Source organism: Festucalex cinctus, chromosome 1 (assembly GCF_051991245.1).
Source record: "Festucalex cinctus isolate MCC-2025b chromosome 1, RoL_Fcin_1.0, whole genome shotgun sequence".
Taxonomy (NCBI): Eukaryota; Metazoa; Chordata; class Actinopteri; order Syngnathiformes; family Syngnathidae; genus Festucalex; species Festucalex cinctus.
In genome coordinates, this window is record NC_135411.1 from 27,515,515 (window position 1) to 27,536,765 (window position 21,251).

Below are 21,251 nucleotides of genomic sequence, written 5' to 3' on the forward strand. Positions count from 1 at the left end.
GAGCACCGGCTTGGCGGGTGGCCAGAGAATGTCAGTTGGAATCTAGGGAGAGGAAAAGGCCAGCCCAGAATAAACCCGCACAGACAGAATTGCACCACCCCGACCCAGTGCACTCCACTCCACAGGGAGGGAATGTCCATTTTTATGACTGGATCATATGTCTTTGTTTGACATGGGCCTTTTCTTTCATCTCGCTGCTGTCTTGACTTTGACGAGTCAGACAGTGTTTACCCACAATTTCGAAAACAGGGCTCCTTTTTTCAAAATATTGCCACAATTATTCAAAACCACACTAAATTGTTTTGTAACACTGTTTGCAAAATGACACCCTTCAGTCACAACATGCACACTTATGTTAAAAACATACACATATTTACAAAAATGCTGTTTTGTTGTCATCTCACAAACATAGCCTGAAATGATGAGACACTATTGCAGTCAGTTACACATTACTGTGACCAATATAAAACACATTTGTAAAAACCCCTATTTTAGGAAATAGCATGTGCTAGGCTTTTTTGGCAAGTATTTTTATGTAAGGGGTCATTTAAATGACAAAATATAATGACAAACCCACAAACTTCAAAATAAATTATTTTTTTCTTGTAAGGTTAAAAATGTTTTTTTCCCCATCTAAGATTACAGAAACTTGTTTTATATGATTACTTCAACTCAATGTCTGACAAAGATTAATTTGGTGTTCCATGCTTCCATGCAAAAGAAGAAGAAGATGATAATGAGGATACTCTCAAAGAAGCATGGTGCATGACTTCAATGGGTTGATATACATTCTGTCGCTGGACTGTTACATGAATGGTCAGGGTTAGGCTATTTGTGTTAACTATTGTTTGGAAATGAAGGTTAGAGCTTTTCGACTGTGCAGTATAAGTATTGTTGGGAGATGAAAAAAATCAGGAAATGAACACGCACTTCTCTGAGTCTGACTAAGTAGTTGCAGAATGAAATTAGTTTCTTCTTCTCAGCCGTGGGGCTTTAGAGATATTGTTTAGATGTGGCTTTCGATAGATACCAACCACATCAACCTCAATTTTGGTATAGTAATGCTGCATCTATAGAGCCAGCCAATGCAACGTGCAGCCACTGGATGGCACAATTGCTTTTTGTAACCCATGAACTTTTCATGAGAATGAGTCAGAAGCTTTCAATTCCAGTCCTCATCCAGAGGTGAATTACTCTTTCAGCATGATAATTAAATGAACACCACAGTCATTATATATACTTCAATATTAGTCATAGGTTTTGCATTTTAGCACATATCAAATTATTCTAATCAATTGAAGCTCTTCTGCAATTATTTTCTTTTGTCCTATTCCATCTTTTCAGGACCAAAAGAAGTCCGCAAAGACACCCAAGCCGGCAGAGGTGGTTGCTGAGGATGGGACGGTGGAGGGTCTCCAGCAGATACCCGAGGAGGGCGGCGAAGGTGAGGGCCAGCCGGCCAACCTCAACTCGGACGAGGAGGTAGAGATCGAGGAGATTGTGGAGGAGTCCCGAACCAAACGCCTGCAGCGTTCCACCAAGAGGCAAGTGGACAGCATCAAGAAGGCTTTCTCCAAGGAGAAGATGGAGAAAACCAAGCTGAAGACCAAGGAGAACCTGGAGAAGACCAAGCAGAGGACCCGTGAGAACCTGGAGAAGACCAGGAAGAAAACCCGCGACAACCTGGAGAAGACCAAGCACAGCCTAGAGAAGAAGATGAACAAATTGGGTACCCGCATGACCCCCAACGTGGAACGCCGAGTCAAGATGAAAAGCTCGAAGGAGAAGATGAAGAAATCCCTCACGCCCGACCACGCCGTCTACGCCCGCTCCAAGACCAGCGTCTACCGCGTGCCCCCCTTCACCTTCTACGTCAAGAAGATTCGCGAGGGCGCGGAAGAGGTGGACCCCGCCGCGATGACCAAGGAGACAGAGGCGGGTGGCCTGCCCGAGGGCGAGGAGAACGGCCTGGGCGTGCACGTGGATGAGGGGGAGCTGGTTAGCGTAGACAGCCCGGAGATGGAGCCCAAGCTGAAGGACCCTCAACTGGTCAGGGTAGAGGCGGACCACCTAGAGAAGACCCAACATGACTAGAGAGTTTATCCCGAAAAAAGGCAGAGGAAACACGGATTCTCCTTGAGGAAACATCAGTAGCCACGAGGACTCGATGAAAATATTCACATCTGTTCCATTCTTCTTTTTTTTTTTTATATATATCCAAAAGCTTTTCATACTCACCTCACTTTTCCACATTTAATGGAAAACTAAGCAATGTTAACAGACTAATAGGCTACATCTTTTTACACAGGACCGGTTTGTGCTTTTTGCTTGTCAATTTTATGAATGGAGTGCCAACTAGGAAGACAAAAAAGGTATAAATATTATTTTCTGTTGTGATGTATAGTACTTTATTTGCCAGGTATGGCATGCATACGTGAGTCACGAGGGTAACGGAAAGTCGTCTGGAAAGTTTTGGGGTAGGTCTCGGGGTGCTCCTGTAGTCAAGAGAGGGGGAAAAAAAAGTTACCATTACATTGTAAGGTGGTGGTGCCCAAGTCCGGCCTTGAGAGCCCCTATCCAGCCTGTTTTCCATGTCTCCCAACTTCAACACAGCTGAATCTAATGATCAGATAATCAGCAAGCTTTGCAGAAGCCTGATAACGATCCTGATCATGAATCAGGTGTGTTGGTGGAGAGAAACATGGAAAACAATCTGAATAGGGGCTCTCAAGGACTGAAGTTGGGCGCCCCTGTTGTATGGATTCTCACACAATACAAAACACAATAATGTAACAATAATAACATCACATTATGGATGGGCATTTGAATAAATCATGTTTGTTTTTAGCAAAGTTAAGTGACAGTTGTAATGGCATAGTTACACTTTGGATGTTCTGAACTCCTGTTTCCATGCCAGTGTTGTACGAGGGAGAGTGCAGTGTGGATATAAAAAGTCTACACACCCCTGTTCCAATGCCAGGTTTGAATTATATCAACATGAGAACAAAAATAAGATAACTTGTTTAAAAACATTAATGACATAAATCTGTACAACTCAAAAAAATAAAATTCTTTTAAAAGAGGAAGTTAAAAAAATAAGAGATAGTAATGTTGTATAAATGTGCACAACTCTCATTACTGAGTATATCGCTATGTCCAGAATGAACCAATCACAATAAAGTGCAGACCTTCGAGTAGGCTATACCTGACATTTTTGTAGTCACATCTATCTTATAGCCCAATCTCATGCATTATTATTATTATTATTATTATTATTATTATTATTATTATTATTATTATTATTATTATCATAGGCGACAGAGAGCTTCGGCGACATCAGAGGGTTTTCAACTTTTCATTGTTCAAAGGTATCAAAAGTATTCAAGGTATTCAAAGGTAAAGGTAGGTCAAGAATAAGATCAAAAGTAATTTCCACGCTATTGTGCCATACAACACAGTAAAGATAATTATCATATAGAGATAATATGGCACAAGAGTAATAATACCCAAAACCCCAAATCAATGGAAAAATGCGCCCCCACCCCAAAAAACAAATACATTAATAAATTAATAAAATAAAATGAATACAATAAAATAAATAAATAATGATAATGTTGAGGAAGGCTGACAGCAACATTGAATGAGCTGCATGAATTTCTGGCAAGTACTGACTTGTTGACATGTGACAGCAGTCTTCCATCTTCATATGCCTGGGCTTGGGTTAGGGTGGCAAGAAACCTTGCCTGAAGGTTTTCTTACAAAGAAAAACATACAAGACCAGATATATTTTGCAAAAACACATTTGAAATCTCCCAAGCACAGCGATGCTTCTGCTCCAATGCAGAAAAATGTCAAGTAAAGTCCACTGGAACTGCTACAGGTTAATCAGAAACTTGTGTACACAGCAATAGTACACAACACCGTTTTCATGCGGCGCATGGCCACATTGCCATGCATTTACCCTGCCACCACATTAGCAACGTCAACTAGCAATCAAGTATGTACTGCTCATCAGTAGCTAGCATAATCATCAGGGGATCCAAAAGAATCCTCAATGCAACTCTGCTTACATTTTGAATTTGACCTGATAGAGGCATCACATATGTGGGGGATGTGGGTGCTTCTGAATGATAATATTTAATACACCAGCATTTGAAAGTGGTCTGGATCTTCACCTAGCCTAGCTACCATGGGCAGAGAAACACATAATTATTATGTAGCTAAATTTGCCCCAATGTTACATAACATTTGGCGAAGGTACTGAACAGCTTGCTTCTGGACAAATTTCAAGTATTACTTGATGGGTTGCCAGACAACCGAACTATTAAAAAGTTGATTTTACATACAGTACCATGTTCCATTTAATGCTCATCATACACGTACCTACTTATAAGAAGGTATTATCCTTTCTACAGTGTGCAAACTTGTGTATGTCCAAATTGTAGATTTAAACATTGACAAAACAGTCTGTCCCTAATTGCATTGAATTGTAGGTTACATTTAAAAGAAAGCGGTTGTGAGGACCCGCGCAAGGTTTCCATAAGTGTTGTGTAATTATTGTGAGCAATATTCCGGTGTCCACTTTTCCATACACATACATTCACACAGCATGCATTTTCTATCCCTAGAGAACGTTGTGTGTGACCTTGATCATCAAACCTTGACGTGCAGCGGTTGTTCACAAGCCCACTACGTAGCTCATCCAAGCAATGAACTGCAGAATTCAATTAAGATGAATTCTCCCTTCGAGCGTGCAGAGCGGAGAACAGAACTGAGAACCAGAAGAAATGAAGTATGTATGTAGGCTAGTGCTTGTGTTATTGTAATGAGAACGACTATCTGCAATACACCCTACAGCGATTTAATTGCAGCATTAAATAGAAATACAGTAGGATCAGAAAAGGTCTCATTATGTAGTTTGAATGCATTAAGATATTGAAATAATCAGTTGCTTATGTGTGGATGGCATTGTTTTGTGAATCAAGCACTGATTTACACATAAAATTAAGCATTAAGGATATCCACAAAATGCTGTAAGTACTGTTCTCTAAATACTCTTTTTTTTTGAGTGCATGGCGGTCTGGGGTGGGTGTTATCCACTCCTGGTGAAATATGAAAAATTACATTTGAAAAATAAAGCTTGCATATTTTTCTTTCTTGTTTTTTTGCCTTTGTTCTCAACTATAGAATATGTGTTATTCTCAAAAGAAAAACATTATATATATATATATATATATGTATAGTCCAGTCCAGCCTACTGCCCGTAGCCAGCTGAGATAGGCTCCAGCGCCCCCCACCCCACCACGATATATATATATATATATATATATATATATATATATATATATATATATATATATATATATATATATATATATATATATATATATATATATATATATATATATATATATATATAATGCAACACTTAGATTTGCTGTTTAAAATCAAATGAATGTAAGCTATTAGATGTTTTTATATACACATTTTATTATTATCATTTTAAATATTATTAAATGTTTAAATGATATATACATACATTTGTATCTGCTATTATATTGTGTGTATTTCCACACATAACTTGTTTATGTATTCAATTTCAGCAATATTGCCCTGTGCTAATAAACCAATTGTAATTTTAATACTTTAATCCATATTTAATGTTAATTTCTCCTGTCTGAGGGGTCGAAAAATGTACAGCAATAGCGTTGGTGACGTCATCACTGCCGGTAATTCAGATGACTTCCAGACTGGCTGTTGCGTCGTTCTGTTCTCACTCCCTCGGATGTTGGACGCTTTTCAACGGTGACTCAGAGGGAGGCTTTTCTTAGTGGAACAGCGCAGTTGCGACAGCAGTGAAACGCGACTAGTGAACACCACAGCATCGAAATCCCGCCTTTCCTGTGGATAATCTACATTATGATTGGCTACATTGCTTGAAGTTTAGCAACTATTGACGGACAGAGCTGTCAGTTAAGCAGATAATGGAGTTTGTTTGGCTGGAAACGCCGCAATGTATACAGGGCTTCAGAAGCGAGACCTCGACTACGTGGGTGGATAACTTGTTACAGTTTTCTGCGTCTCTATCGTTTTACAGACACGTTTTTGTGTGTGTAAAAAGTAGTGAGAGCTGGCAGGATTATCGCTAGGAACTTCCTGAAGGAGCAAGGTTTATTACAAGTCAGGTAAGCACCCGTAATATACCTGTTATTTTGATTGAGTCGATATACAATATTATTGTCTATGGGCGACGTTTTTCCTACTGTAAATAAATAAATAATAATAAAGGAGTCGTTATTTATCTTATTTACACAGTGTTCAGCTAATAAATATTTACGCTGGCAAAATATATTAAGGTTACATAAGTTTAATTGCCAAACTAAAAGTTAGCCCAAAATGGCCGTGCTAGCCCCCAGTCACTTAAATTAAGACTGTAAATCGTTGTTTCAAGCATGTTCACGTCAACAATTGTTGTTTTAATAGATTATTGTTGAGATATACAGTAAATAGTCTCGATCCGTTGTTTAGTCACGCCCATCTCCATCCCTGCTGCAGGACAACATGGCCGAGACCTGCCTTGCACTGGCCTGCTTACATAAAGCACACACTAGTTACCAGTCGAAGCAACAAAGCAGTGTTTCACTTGCAAATGCTCAATGTTTTAACGCTGCCACTGCATCCAATGTATTTGACAGCAAAATAGCACTTTTATTATGTCAATGTCAGTCCACATGTTACTGTTACTGTACTTTTTGTTCTGCTTTCTTCTGGGACAGTCTATTTTCTCAGTAACTACGACAGCCTACATCCTCTACTTATCAGGGTTGAAATGTGTACTGCGTGCCAGCAAATTTATCACTACAAATCTCAGCTTTGTAGTCATTTTTGCATTAGTTTGAACTTAGTAAAGCATAGCATTCCAAACTTTGACATCAATTATGTTTTTTTTGTTTTGTTTTGTTTTTGCCCTCTTGGTTAGAAGGACATCCTGAGCACTGTTTTCCACTCCACAAGTTTTTCCTCCTGCTCTGACTGTGGCAGTTCTGGTTCTATTTTCTTAAAATTACAACGTAAGCCTCGTAAAATGATAATTTTATTCTCTTACAATGACAGCATTATTGTAATCCATCCATCCATCCATCCATCCATCCATCCATCCATCCAGCCATCCAGCCATTATCCAAACCACTTCTATTACCGCATTATTCTCATAAAATTAAAACTTTACAGTGTTAATTTGATGATTAGCTGTCCATCGACTGCATTTTTAAGGGAATGTTTTAATGTGTTACAGTATAGCCGCATTTCTTTATAGCACTACCCACAGTTACGTTCCTGCCATTTATTGAACACTTATTAACAGTAATAGACAGTCAGGAGGACACTCGTGCAGAAGCTGCTGTCAGCTCTCATCCAGACACTCACACCAAGACTCACTGAAATCACACAGCACCTTTTGTGTGTGTGTTTGGGTGTGTGTTCATATCTGTTCACAAGCAAAAGTGTTTTGATAAGTCTAAATACAGTTGTCTGTGGACTCTGTAATATTCTTTAGTATGAAGTAGCCTCGGTTACAGAATAGAAAATGGTTATTAAATATGGTCATAAGGGAAAAGCTTTTGTTGATCCCTCCTGGGAATGCTGTAGCATGCTGTAAAACCTGCTGGTGGATAGAACCTGCCTCTTGCAACTAATTGATAATCAATGAAACCATCTCTAAAGTCTCAGGTTACAACTGCACTAATGTAATTTCAATCCAATCTGTAGCTTTCGAACATACAGGCGACAGAAACTGCCATCTGTTGTTTATTAGTGACACAGCAGCTGTTCGCTTTAGAATAGAGGAAGTGAGCATCCTGAAAGCATATGGCTGTATTTCTTTTGATATTTATAGGTTTGTCCCGGTCAAGATGGCCCAATGGAACCAGTTGCAGCAGCTGGAGACCAGGTATCTGGAGCAGCTGTACCACCTGTACAGTGACAGCTTCCCCATGGAGCTGCGGCAGTTCCTCGCACCCTGGATTGAGAGTCAGGACTGGTGAGTGAGAAGTTAAACTGGTACGAGAACGGGCGTGAAGTGGCATGATCCGTTTTCCGGTAAACAATTAGCTTTGTTATTTATGAAACACTTCCTGCACGGCCATAACCACGTCCTGCCGATAAACGAGAAAGTTTTTATTTGAAGGGTTTTTTTTGTTTTTTTTCCTTCTTCCTCCTTTGTGACACCTTAACAGGAACATCAGCAATGTCATGACAGTCGTAATTGTTATGATGATTGCCTATTCAGGTTAGTATTGCTTTTAGTAATGGTTGTGAATGATGTATTCATGCTTTATGAAAGGTCGAATACAAAAGCACTATTTACTGAATATTTACAAACTACAAGCATGCTAAGATACAGTAAAACAAACTAGAAAAGCAGCATTTGGGGGAAAATTGAAGGAATTAAGGATTAAATTAGCTAGACAAATAGATGCTATTTTAGTGGAATGAAAAAAAAAAACATGCACATCTACACTGTTAAACGTTTTACCCCGCTTAAACTAAAATAAATGATGTCCAGATATTACATCTAAAATATTTGACTTAATAGAAACTACATCGAGTGACTTCGTATGACCTGATTATTTCATGTTGATGTAAATAATTCTTCACTTGAACCAATGGCCTTTAAGTATACCTGGGAGTCGTGAAGAAAAAAACACACACACACACACACCAATATGCAAGCACAATGAGTTAGTGTCAGTGATGAAAATTTAAAAAATGAAGCATTGTTTGTTTGTTTTTGTTTGTTTGTTTGTTTTTTACAACAATCCTTCACTTGTCCTTAGCAACCAGCATATTAGAGTAGCCAGACAACGACCAATTTTGCCCCAGAAGCTCACTACATAGTACTGAGGAACAATTTAATTTGTGTTTCACTTTCAGCCATGAAATACTGATTTTTAATGCCATTCATTCAACTTCTAAGTCATCTTGTTACAGCATAATTTACCTCGGATGGCATGCATTCAGGAGTAAACTGCAGAAGAAGTTGTTAGAATCCATAAAATCTAGTTAAACCTGGCTAAAATGCTGGTAGAGGGTTATGTTGCATTGTTTAAAGAATCAGCAATTTAAATACTTTTGGATTTTTTGAATTAAATAAAAGCATTATAAAAAAAAATGAATAAAGCAAAATAAATTGAATAAAGCATAAAAAACTAAAACCCGTTTTTTTGTTGTTGTTTGTTTGTTTGTTTGTTTGTTTGTTTTTTTACTTTAATGTCTTAGACAACGTATAATATTGTCAGGCTGTACATACCCATGCCACCTGTCTTATGTACAGTAAATGCTGACACTTTGACTTTTACTTTTACTCATCAATCATTTTTTTTCCTTTCTTTCTTTTTTGTTACCCTGAAAGGACTTTTGCCGCTAACAAAGAGTCTCACGCCACTCTGGTGTTCCATAATCTCCTTGGAGAGATAGACCAGCAGTACAGCCGCTTCCTACAGGAGAACAATGTCCTCTATCAGCACAACCTGCGGCGGATCAAGCAGCACCTGCAGAGCAAGTACCTGGAGAAGCCCATGGAAATCGCCCGAATCGTGGCCCGCTGCTTGTGGGAGGAGCAACGGCTGCTACAGACGGCCACGGCTGCTGCGCAGGTCCAAAAAGGACACACATTTATCAGTTTTAATGGTATGAATGATTTTATGATGTAGCTTCAACGTGTTTCTCTCAGGATGGACAGGCCGCTCAGGCCACAGGGACGGTGGTGACGGAGAAGCAGCAGATTCTGGAACACAACCTCCAAGACGTCAGGAAACGAGTGCAGGTTTGTTTTGACATATATTGATGTATTTTCACAGTGTGGCGCCCTCGTGGTTTGCACCTGCACATTGCAGTTCTGAGGTTCAGGGTTTGAATCTCAGCTCCAGTCTTCCTGTTACTTGGGTTCCTACCAAAGCATGCATATTAATTTCAGACTTTGAATTGTCCAGCGCTGCAAATATGATGAATGGTTGCTTGTCCGTATGTGTTCTGCGATTGGCTGGCGACCATACCAGGGTGTACCCCACTTCTTGCTGAGTAGGAGCGTTCAGACCGCCTTCGTCAGGGCTGCCAAATGTCATGTGCATTTGTCATCTTTATAAATTAAGATTATTGTAGAAAAGTTCATTTATCACAGTGGTTCAGTTAAAAAAGTAAAACAGATATATCATACAAGTCGATTAATTTAGGAAGGTCAATTGTTTCCCAAATCCTAATTGCTATTACATTAAAATCATTTTTGATCGTTTATTATGGGATACAGGATTTTAATTTGGTGAGCTTGTGAATGTTTTGTTTTCATTAGCTGTGGAAAAAAAAAATTAATGCATGAACGTGTGTGCAGTTAATCTATAGAAACACTTATAGAGTCATTTTTTTAATTGATAAAATAAAATAAATTAAGATCTCCAGTCGTAGTACTAGTAAAGCACACATATGGGAGATATGTCCAGCAATTAATTCACTCTTGCTATATTGGAGCTTAGGGGTGTGAATTGCCTAGTACCTGACGATTCGATTCGTAACACGATTCACAGGTCACGATTCGATTCGATACCGATTAATCCCGATACGAATTTATAAGTCGATTGTTGCGATTTTTTTCATTCAAATTTAGAAAATGCTAATAAGTAAACTTGTAGAGTGTAAGATTTGTATGAAAATGTATTATTTATTTATCTGAAACTTCAGTCTTATACAGGTTGTAATCTATTTCATGCTTGAACAGCATTAAAATAAAATATTAAGGCTTAATGTTACGTTCATAAAACATTCTTCCATGCTTAAGGTGTGAACCCTAACCCAAAGTAAGATGTTTTGTTGAATTTTTTTCCATTAAAAATGGAAGTTTAAAAATCGATTCAGCCGCCTATTGAATCGATTCGAGAATTGCGCGATGTAGTATCGCGATATATTGCAGAATCGATTTTTTTTAACACCCCTATTGGAGGTCATTATTTAAGATCTCCTCTTGTTTCCTACAGGACATGGAACAGAAGATGAAGATGCTGGAGAACCTGCAGGATGACTTTGACTTCAACTACAAGACACTGAAAAGCCAAGGAGGTACTGTGTACTCACTTTTTGAGATTTCATAGTAAACGTGACTTGCAAATCTAAATTGTTCATTTTGTGTGCAGAGCTAAACCAGGACCTGAACGGTAACAGCCAGGCGGCAGCTAGTAGGCAGAAAATGGCGCAGCTGGAGCACATGCTGAGTACCCTCGACCAGCTCAGGCGGGTGGGTGTTCCCAAATCACTTATCGACATTAGCCACTGCAGTTCCCTTGACATTGTTACTTTTTTGCAGCAAATTGTGACAGAGATGGGAGGCTTACTGACTGCAATGGACTACGTACAGAAGAACCTGACAGACGAAGAACTGGCCGAATGGAAGCGACGGCAGCAAATTGCCTGCATCGGAGGTCCACCTAACATCTGCCTAGACCGCCTTGAAACATGGTACCGATCTAAATTGATTATTTTGGTAAATGGCCTGCTTTGAGCTAATCAACACTTCCCAACTATAGGATCACGTCCTTGGCCGAGTCGCAGCTCCAGATTCGGCAGCAGATCAAGAAGCTGGAAGAGCTTCAACAGAAGGTGTCCTACAAAGGAGACCCCATCGTCCAACACCGGCCCGCTCTCGAGGAGAAAATCGTGGACTTGTTCAGAAACCTCATGAAGAGGTATTGCTGAAGGATGAACACACATTTTGCTGATGGAATCCACAAAATGCCACTCAATTTTACCGTTGTTACATGTGTGTGTTATTGTAACTCAACAGTGCGTTTGTGGTCGAAAGACAGCCATGTATGCCCATGCACCCAGACAGACCACTGGTCATCAAAACAGGCGTACAGTTCACAAACAAAGTCAGGTAAGACTGAGAATGTGCTCCACTTTATTTTACATGAAGTCTTGGGATACATCTCTTCATCAATTGATTGGTCAAATCAAGAGTTGAATAAGTCCTTTAATTTGCATGCTTCCACATTTGTGGAAACAGTTTTAGGAAGACTTTTTTTTCTTTTGCCGGTGCATGAAGTATGATATTTAGAAGGATGCTTGTATGGGTTTTCTATGGAAGAAGCCCACCAAATAACTTTCAAATGAACTCTAAATGAGATGGTGAGCCTGCAGGCCTTTCTCTTAGGTCCAAAATCAATTACCTATTATGTTCTAGATCAGTGGTCCCAAACACTGTACTTTAGTGATAGACCGATATGGTTTTTTCAAGGCTGATACCGATACAGATTATTTGTAGTCAAGTCGGCCGATAACCGATATTTCAAGCCGATATTCATTTGCAGTAAAATGGGGAGGGGGGGGAATTCTTTCAAACTATATATAATTTCTCACTGAGTAACAAATTCATGTGAATGTAGCTCATTTGGGGTTTTTGTTAGGGTTCGTAAAAACGTTTCAAAAAGATTTTTGCGGTGAAAAATTGTGTGAATATGTTCCAAATGTGTTTACGACAAATAAAAACTGACTGCGAACATCTTACAAATCCTGATGAAAGCCCCAAATTCGCTACGTTCGCAAGTATCCCCTGCTCAGTGAGCTTTATCGGCCTTCAGATTCAAAACATGGCCGATGCCGATATTTGTCAAAATGCCAAATATCGGCGCCGATAATCGGCCGGGGCCGATTATCGGTCTATCCCTACAGTGTACTTGGTACGTGGTCCACGAGATTTCTGGTGGACCAGAAACTAGTTGGGGACCACTGTTCTAGATAAAATGGACAAACAAATAATAATGCCCACTCATTTTTTTGGAAAGTTTAACCATAAGACTAGATGCTTTGTAGCTGCCAAATGTTGTACCGTAGTCATGCTTTCAAAGCAAACACAATGAAGCAGCATTGAGCTGTTAGGTTCACTGCTCAGTAAATGTAACAAGCTACCAACAGAATTAAAGTAAGCCCCATATGTAAATACTTTTAAAAGCAGATTAAACCCTATTCTCTTGTCCCATACAGCATTTTTAAAATCAGTCTCCAAAATCTTGTTCTTGCACTGTATGTTCTTTTCGTCATTTTTCTAAGCTTTACTTTGCTTTTAAATGTCTTTAACTCTTTTGTTTGTGAATGATTTTAAATGTTAAACTTTTAATTATGAAAAGCTCACTGAGTCACCTTTTGTGTGATATGTGCTATATAAATAAAACAGCCTTGATTTGCCTTGCCTTCCATTTTCAAGGTTACATGTCCCAATACTTTTGCTTATGTAGCGAAGCATCGTAGCTAGTGCAGGATGTTCTAATTTTTAACATAATGATTCCTCCAGGCTACTTGTGAAGTTTCCAGAGCTCAATTACCAGCTGAAAATAAAAGTTTGCATTGACAAGTGAGTTTTTCACAAATTTATTTAATTTTATTATGTGCACATCAACTTTCTCATTGAATAATATGAGAGAACTGATTTCAATTTTTTAGAGAGTCTGGGGACGTGGCTGCAATCAGAGGGTAAGGTTTCCAAAATCTTCCACTCAGACATTTCAATGTGCTATTTAAAGTCTCAACTCCCTGCTTTTTGCTTTTGTTTTAGGTCCAGAAAGTTCAACATCCTCGGGACAAACACCAAAGTCATGAACATGGAGGAGTCCAACAACGGCAGCTTGTCAGCAGAGTTCAAACATTTGGTGAGTTGCAGAGGCAGATTCTGCTCGCGTCACCTGACAAAACACACTTCCTCACGGCGGAACCCCGGCTTCCTGTTTGTTGCAGACCCTGAGAGAGCAGCGGTGTGGTAACGGTGGACGCACCAACAGTGATGTAATCACCGCGGCAACACCCCCATGTAATTGTATCCCAGCCCCACAATTTGTACTTACAGAAGATGTCTTTTCTGTTAGGCGTCTCTTATTGTCACTGAGGAGCTCCATCTGATCACCTTTGAGACTGAAGTCTATCATCAAGGCCTGAAGATTGATCTGGAGGTAAGTGAAATGGAGAACTTCAAAGATACCTGGGATGTTGGCAGTGACTTCCAAGTGCATCCAGTAAATCCTCGCTAAACCCAAATTAGCAAGTAATGGAAGCGCCACTAAGCAGACACAGAAACTTGTAAGAAGGAACAACATTCATACAGCAAAAGCGTTGGTTTTCTACTCAGCTACATGTGAATTAGCGGAAGTTCACTGTATTAGAGAAAAAATTGCATTGAAAGTGAGTTGAGGCCCAATTTCTAACACTTTGTGCAGACGCATTCACTGCCCGTGGTGGTCATATCTAACATCTGCCAGATGCCAAACGCCTGGGCATCCATCTTGTGGTACAACATGCTCACCGACCAGCCAAAGGTAGGATGAGACCCTATGTGCTACTGTGGGAACAGCGTCCACACATACCATAAAATTGGAGGGTAGGAAAGGAAGAGAATTTGACATGAAGCGTTACAGTGCTGTGTGTCCTCGTACAGAATGTGAACTTCTTCACCAAGCCACCAGTGGGGACGTGGGACCAAGTGGCTGAAGTGCTCAGCTGGCAATTTTCGTCCACCACCAAGCGAGGCCTGACCATCGAGCAACTCACAACACTGGCCGAGAAACTGTTAGGTGAGGCTGTTGAAAAGCATGTCCTCAGTTTTATATATTACGGGCTTTTTTGCTTTCTTTTTCGAAATGATTGTGTAGCTGTAGCATTTCAAAATGTCTTGTGCAGCTTGGCAACTTGCTGCATTGTCAAAACACCATCAGGCATGATTGCATATGCACGGACTCCAAACACATTTTCTTTTAAGATGCATGGTGTTTAAGTTTGTTACTGACCGATTCCGCAAACTAGTGTGCAACGATATACAAGTGCAGTATGTCAACAAAATAGAGGGTCACAGCAATAAACAAATCTATCTCAAGTCCAACTATCTGCGATATAACCTCATTATATCGCAATCACACCATATGACAGACTTTTCTGTAAAACATATATTTTTTACTCAAGTTTTAAGTGTCTGGGAGGGGTTTATGTTTTAATCTGTAAAACATTGTTTTCCATTAGTGTGAATTTTCTATAAATGATGTTCTGATTACAATTTTTTAGTCTTCAAACAGTTTTTTTTCATATATATATATATATATATATATGTATGTATATATATATATATATATATATATATATATATATATATATATGTATATGTATATTTTTAGATGGTCTCTGTAAATCGCAGAATTTTGTGGGTTGGCCATGAACAGAACTTCTTTGATGAATGGAAAATCGTTATATGTACAGTAAATGTGCTCTATAATGGTTCCATTTTGCCTTCAGGGCCATCTGTCAACTACTCTGGCTGTCAGTTTACATGGGCCAAGTTCTGTAAGGTATCTCAGCTAGCCCTTAATCCACCATGTTGAACTCCTTAGTTGCAGCTGTCTTGCTAACCTGATCTGATTTTTTAATGTATTTTCTTGTAGGAGAACATGGCCGGCAAAGGCTTTTCTTTCTGGGTGTGGCTGGACAACATCATCGACCTGGTCAAAAAGTATATCCTGGCATTGTGGAATGAGGGGTAAGGAGGTGGTGGATGTTGTAGGCATTTTTAGACCCTCTGCTCCTTTTAGACTTCAAAATATGTACTTGTTTGACCTTCAGGTACATTATGGGCTTCATCAGCAAGGAGAGAGAGAGGGCCATTCTCAGCCCTAAACCTCCAGGGACATTTCTTCTGCGCTTCAGCGAGAGCAGCAAGGAGGGTGGCATCACATTCACGTGGGTCGAGAAAGACATCAACGGTGAGGCATGCCATGCTTATTTTTATGGTGGATGTACTGTACATAATGGGGCCTATTTTCGTGCGCAGCACAAGTCTAGCCAAAAGCGCAGTCTAACTGTCCGCATGGGTGGAGTTTTCTTTCTTTTGGTATTTTTCCGAGAGTCTCCCTATCTACTTTTAAAACCCGTCTTAAAACCTATCTGTATTCTTCGGCTTTTGGCTCACCATGAGACTGAGCATTGTTTTCGGTGCTTTTTGGTGCCATATACAGCACTTTGTATACAGCAATGCTTGTTTTAAAGTGCTTCATAAATAAAGTTGAGTTGAGTTGAGTTGAGTTGAGTTGAGTTGAGTTGAGGCGAGGCGAGGCGAGGCGAGGCGAGGCTTCTCAGCACACACGTCTTGACATTGAGGAAGCAAATTGACCTGCTGGGCTCCAAGAGATGAGATTGGTGCACGCATGGTGCGTTTATACAGGCATGGAAAATTGGAGACCACCGGACCACTTATCCGCTGGAATACCCAGAGAGGCGCAACACTGTCCCAAACATGGTAGATTAGACTTGCCCGGCACGAAAATTGAGATACGCCCGTTTTTACGCCGAGCGCACATACGCTTGTCTACGAAAACAGAGCCCAATACATAAAAAAATATAACCAATGGATGATATCCAACTGGAGATACTGTCTAAGTACTGTGTTGTGATGCCGAACTACCCTCTACATTCGCAGGAAAGACTCAGATCCAGTCAGTGGAGCCGTACACCAAGCAGCAGCTCAACAACATGTCCTTTGCTGAAATCATCATGGGCTACAAAATCATGGATGCCACCAACATTCTGGTTTCCCCCCTCGTGTACCTCTACCCTGAAATTCCCAAGGAGGAAGCCTTCGGGAAGTACTGCAGAACTCCTGAACCTGAGTTGGGAGACTCCAGCAGTAGTAGTACGTCGCTGCTTGTACACATATTGTGTAATAATTATCATACTGTTCATTTGTATTTAAACATTTTTTCCTTCCATAGTCATTCAGCCATACTTGAAGACTAAGTTCATCTGCGTCACCCCGTGAGTATGACTTTTATGACTTCGGAGTCGATATTTAGATTCCTGCAAAGGCACCACATTTTTACCATGTGTCTCTGCTTCCCTTTTACTGTTTGAATTAATCATGTTAAAAGAAAATAAGAACAAAGCTACTGTCACTAATCGAGTCAACGTATCCTCTGGCCCTCTGAGGGGTTTACATTATGGGCTCTATTTTCTTAACTGGCATATATCGTGAGTGCACGTGGTGCATCTCTGTGCGGAGGTTGGTTAGACGAGCGCAGACCGGTGGTTCTGCAAGAGGCAGGGTTGCTCCGCTGTGGCAATAGTCGCAGCTCATTTTTTTTCAAGGCTAATCAAAATGGAGGAGACCAGTCCACCAAATTGGCCATCAAGCGCAGCGGGTCTTGCGCTGATACGAAAATTGGGATCTGTAGGTGTCTGTCTACAAAAATAGAGCCAGGTGTGTGTGTGTGTGAGTGTGCAGACGGATTTGCATTGCATCTATAAGATAACAGACAGATGTTTATATTGCGTGTAATTGAATGACATGTGTGCATATGTGTATAAATGGACAGACAAATGTTTACATGATGTGTATTACAATGTGTGCAAGAATGAATAGGCAGATGTTTACGTTGCACGTGTTTTACTGGACAGTTTGCGTTTCGTGCATATGTCAATTGTCAGCAGATGGACAGATGTTCAGTTGATGTGTGTATGTGGATGGACCCTTATTTACAGAATGTGCATATGTGAATGGACAGACAGTTGAATTCCATGTGTGTGCGTGTGGACGAACTGGTGTTAACATTACAGATGAATGCTAACATTTGTGTGTGAAAATGAATAGACAGTAGTTAACGTTATCTATGTAAACAGATGGAAACATGGATGGATTGTGCGTACGTAAAGAAGTTGGTAAAGTTCATTTAGTCAGCAGGGCCAAATGTGAGCAACAAGCAACGCATTGGTTAACTGTTAGAGACAGATGAATTGTCAGCTGGTTTCCACTGTTGAGTCCTTAAAAAACGGATTTGCTGTTTGAAAGTCACATCATGCAAAAAAGACCACACACGCCTGACCTGTCTCCTTAGGTGCCCCTCCGTGTTCATGGACTTTCCGGACAGTGAGCTGCTTGGGAACGGATTCCCAGGGTAGGCCCTTTGGTGGGGCGGGGCATGTAGGGACTGTTTGTGTGTATGTGTGCGTGCCTCACTTAACGTATGTCTGTAGTCAGCTCACCCATCAATGCTATATTAAAACAATGCTGTGCCCGAAACGTTTGATAAGTGCTACACATTTCTGTAACAGTGTGCTTTCACACAGCGACACATTTCGCATATCAGGTAATAAGATGACGAGTAGGAGTGGCAAGTGCAGAAAATTCATCCTTATAATGCCTGACACTGTTACGGCTCTGATACAAATATTTAAGTGCCGTTTATATAGAACCCAGTGAAGCGGAATTTGTTAAATTCCTTTTTGCCACACGAAGGCAGAAGTGAGTGTTCAACATCACGCCCCTTACACACAGATGTCATTCCGCCTCTATTAAGGCGCAGATACTACCCCCAGAGGTGGAATATATTAATGGGTCGACATTTAAAATAGCTGTCATACAGTAACAATTGATTTCACCACAACAAATTGGGAAAAGTGAGTGTGAAATTTCACTACATCCCCCTTTGTCACGCTATCCATTTCATTCATGGCCATTTTTATACAGAACCCAGTGAAACAGGGCGGCAACTGTGTGCGCTTCCACACAGCCACACGACATCTCACGATCAGCTAACCCAATAGCGTGTCAGCATGTGTGTGTCTCCATGGCTGTCTAGTGAAGCCAGAGTTGTCATGTTTGTTTGTTTTCTCTTGCCAGCACAAACTCGGGCAACACCAGCGACCTTTTCTCACTCTCACTGTCTCCGCGCACTCTGGACTCACTGATGCCCAATGAAGCGGAGGCTAATCCAGGACATCTGGGTGAGTTACATACAAGCACACACATTCATCTACAGTCCAATCAGCCACCACAAGATTAGGTGCATCTTACGTTCACATTTAGAATGAAAAGAAAGAAAGATTTGTACTCAGTTGGATGGATATAGTTATTTACTCAACTCAATACCAGGGATTTTTTTAAGAGAAAGTAGATTTTTCATAGCAATACAACTGACTTAGCAGTTTAATTCGTTCTGTGAACATGTTCTCAAATGATCTTTCCCCATTATATTAAATGGAAATGCAATTGATTCGTTACAGCCTCCCCAAAAACAAAACCATTTTTTGTAGCAGGTTTTAATGGGGAAAAACAACAACAACACACTCTACTGATTTGATGCTTAATTATTGTGCTTCTGCTTCTTGTGTGTGTGCACCTTGACCACTAGGGGGCAGTATAATTTATACAGACATCTACATGCAGATGTGATGATTAATCCGAAGACCGTTGCAACCTTGCTGCAGTAATATAAGTTATTTTTGTAGAGGATAAAGAATATATGCCTTTGGGGATTGTTTTATGCTGTCTGCATGTGTTGATATTGATTGGATTCAAATAGAAAGTTTTTTAAAGGGTTTAGACTACCGACATGCCTTTTGGCGGACTTTTGACAAAGTTAAGTGGCATGGATAAATGCACTACTTGTCTTTGTTTCGTTTTGAGGTGCCACTTACGTCCATCAAATTTCCCATAATAATTGCCTTTACAGGCCCATAACGCAGGATTCAGAGTTTTCGCACATTTGCGACCCCTCTGGCGAAATGCGGAATGGACGCCAGCGATGTTTTTGTTTTTTTTTTCTTTCTTTTTTTTTTTTTTTTCTTTTTTTTTCTTTTTTTTTTTTGCATTCAGTCACACAAGCTTACATCATGTAAGCCGCAAGTGGTCTCCCAGGCGGAGAAGTGAGCGGTAACGGCAAGTGACGGTTCCATTCCTCCACCTGGAGCCGGACGCCAGAGACGTGCACACGGCCAGGATCATGAGCATGACGTCATGTTCAGAGCAAAGTTAAAGTTTCCGGCCCGACCGCTCCAACATTATTTAACTTTACAGGAAAACGGGGCAACAGTCATTGTGCCACAATAGTGCCTCCTGTCCATTATACATTTCTTAAAACATGTGCGGGTGTTATTTTAACACTCCAATTTGAGTCTTAAGTTGCGTCATGCCCCTTTAAATTGATATAGAAAGGGCTAAAAATAGAACCTGTTAATTGCTGCATGAAAATTAATCATCCATATCTTCTGCTATCTTCCACAGAATCTCTGACTCTGGACATGGATGTAGCTTCTCCCATGCATGTGAACTCAACCAACTTGGTTTGAGTTTTTTGGAGCGTTTGCGGCGAAAAGATGTTCCCACTTTCACTATTAATTGTGATGTGTCCATCACCCTCAACGTTCTACAGTCTCCGCAAACGGTGACGTGCAAATATGATAATATGATATCAATTTTAAGTATATGTTTAGAGATGGATGTGTGTGTGTTGTGAGAGATTCATTGTATAAGCTATGCCATTGTAAAAAAACAAACAAACAAAAAAAACTTTCTCACATTTTATCCCTGCCAAATGTAATTATGCAAATGTAGTGGTTGCCATTTTTACCATATGCATTTTCAATCACCATAAAACAACATGTACATACTTCCATTTTGGTGTCACTCTTGTGTCTTGTGCTTTCAATACATTTGCTCTGAATCTGGCCTGACTTCATTTTCTCCTTCCATGTGTGGTGTTAAAAATCTATCTATTTTCAAATGACTGTTTGGAGCTCAACTGCCATGTTAGACAACTGTTTCTTGTACAAAAGCAAACGTTATTGTTACTATTCATTATATTTAGGCAATAAAAACAAATTCATCCTGAGTCTCTGAGTCTCATTGTTAAAATATTGAAAATGAATACACAAGGAAAAGTGTCATTGTGTTACGTTTCAATTTGGTAGCTCACTGGATCATATTATGTTCAAAGTATATTTCAATGAAAAAAAATACTTGGGAAAAAATATCAAATAAATGGGACAACTAACAGGACCTTGAAGCATATTTTAGTGACAATTTGTCACGTTGTTATATTTGTTTCTATTCAAAGTGTATCTTTTTTTGCTTTTTTCCCTACTACTGTACTATATTCAATGATTCACTATATTATCTACTTTTTAAATGTTTTATTTGTTTGCTGTGCCTGTGATTTTTTTTTTTTAATTATTTAATAGTTTCTACAGTGACATTGAGTGCTTTGAAAAGCATTTATAAAGAATTATGATATACATAGTCTTTTCTTATGGGTAACTTATCCATTGATAAACAGACGTGTAGTATGACCTAATATGTCGACATATTTTGCTTTCATAAATGCACTGATTACAGGAACAAAATAAATGTAATGTAATGAGAAAAGTCGGACACGATTTGAACATCTATGACAGGGCTTGTATGA

The 21,251-nt window shown here is 39.8% G+C and overlaps 2 protein-coding genes across 3 annotated transcripts in view; both read left to right on the top strand.

The window, feature by feature from the left end:
* The window catches only part of cavin1a (caveolae associated protein 1a), a 16,006-nt gene extending 13,611 nt beyond the window's left edge, over positions 1-2,395 (top strand). The window contains exon 3 of the mRNA XM_077527148.1: positions 1,345-2,395. Coding sequence (XP_077383274.1) covers positions 1,345-2,094 — 750 coding nt within the window. The 3' untranslated portion in view covers positions 2,095-2,395. The remainder of the gene's footprint in view (positions 1-1,344) is intronic.
* Positions 2,396-5,981: 3,586 nt separating this feature from the next.
* Positions 5,982-20,678, top strand: stat3 (signal transducer and activator of transcription 3 (acute-phase response factor)). Of its 2 annotated transcripts, XM_077527129.1 has the most exons (24): positions 5,982-6,185; positions 7,895-8,038; positions 9,410-9,653; positions 9,731-9,823; positions 11,025-11,106; positions 11,181-11,281; positions 11,351-11,502; positions 11,571-11,729; positions 11,828-11,920; positions 13,334-13,393; positions 13,483-13,512; positions 13,595-13,688; positions 13,774-13,821; positions 13,902-13,985; positions 14,250-14,348; positions 14,468-14,603; positions 15,316-15,368; positions 15,462-15,556; positions 15,640-15,779; positions 16,493-16,705; positions 16,785-16,827; positions 17,904-17,963; positions 18,689-18,792; positions 20,072-20,678. In XM_077527129.1, exons 2-24 carry the CDS (start codon positions 7,911-7,913, stop codon positions 20,134-20,136), a joined length of 2,376 nt encoding a protein of 791 aa, XP_077383255.1. In that variant the 5' UTR covers positions 5,982-6,185; positions 7,895-7,910; the 3' UTR covers positions 20,137-20,678. The 2 variants fall into 2 exon arrangements, with proteins under 2 accessions (XP_077383255.1, XP_077383263.1); XM_077527137.1 differs by lacking the exon at positions 17,904-17,963.
* Positions 20,679-21,251: the final 573 nt, after the last annotated feature.

Excerpts from the sequence above, each read along its gene's own strand:
- stat3 (XM_077527129.1), top strand. The coding sequence starts at position 7,911 with ATGGCCCAATGGAACCAGTTGCAGCAGCTGGAGACCAGGTATCTGGAG. Across the intron at positions 13,822-13,901 it reads GTGGACGCACCAACAGTGAT|GCGTCTCTTATTGTCACTGA; the intron begins GTAATCACCGCG and ends CTTTTCTGTTAG. Across the intron at positions 17,964-18,688 it reads CTTGGGAACGGATTCCCAGG|CACAAACTCGGGCAACACCA; the intron begins GTAGGCCCTTTG and ends TTCTCTTGCCAG.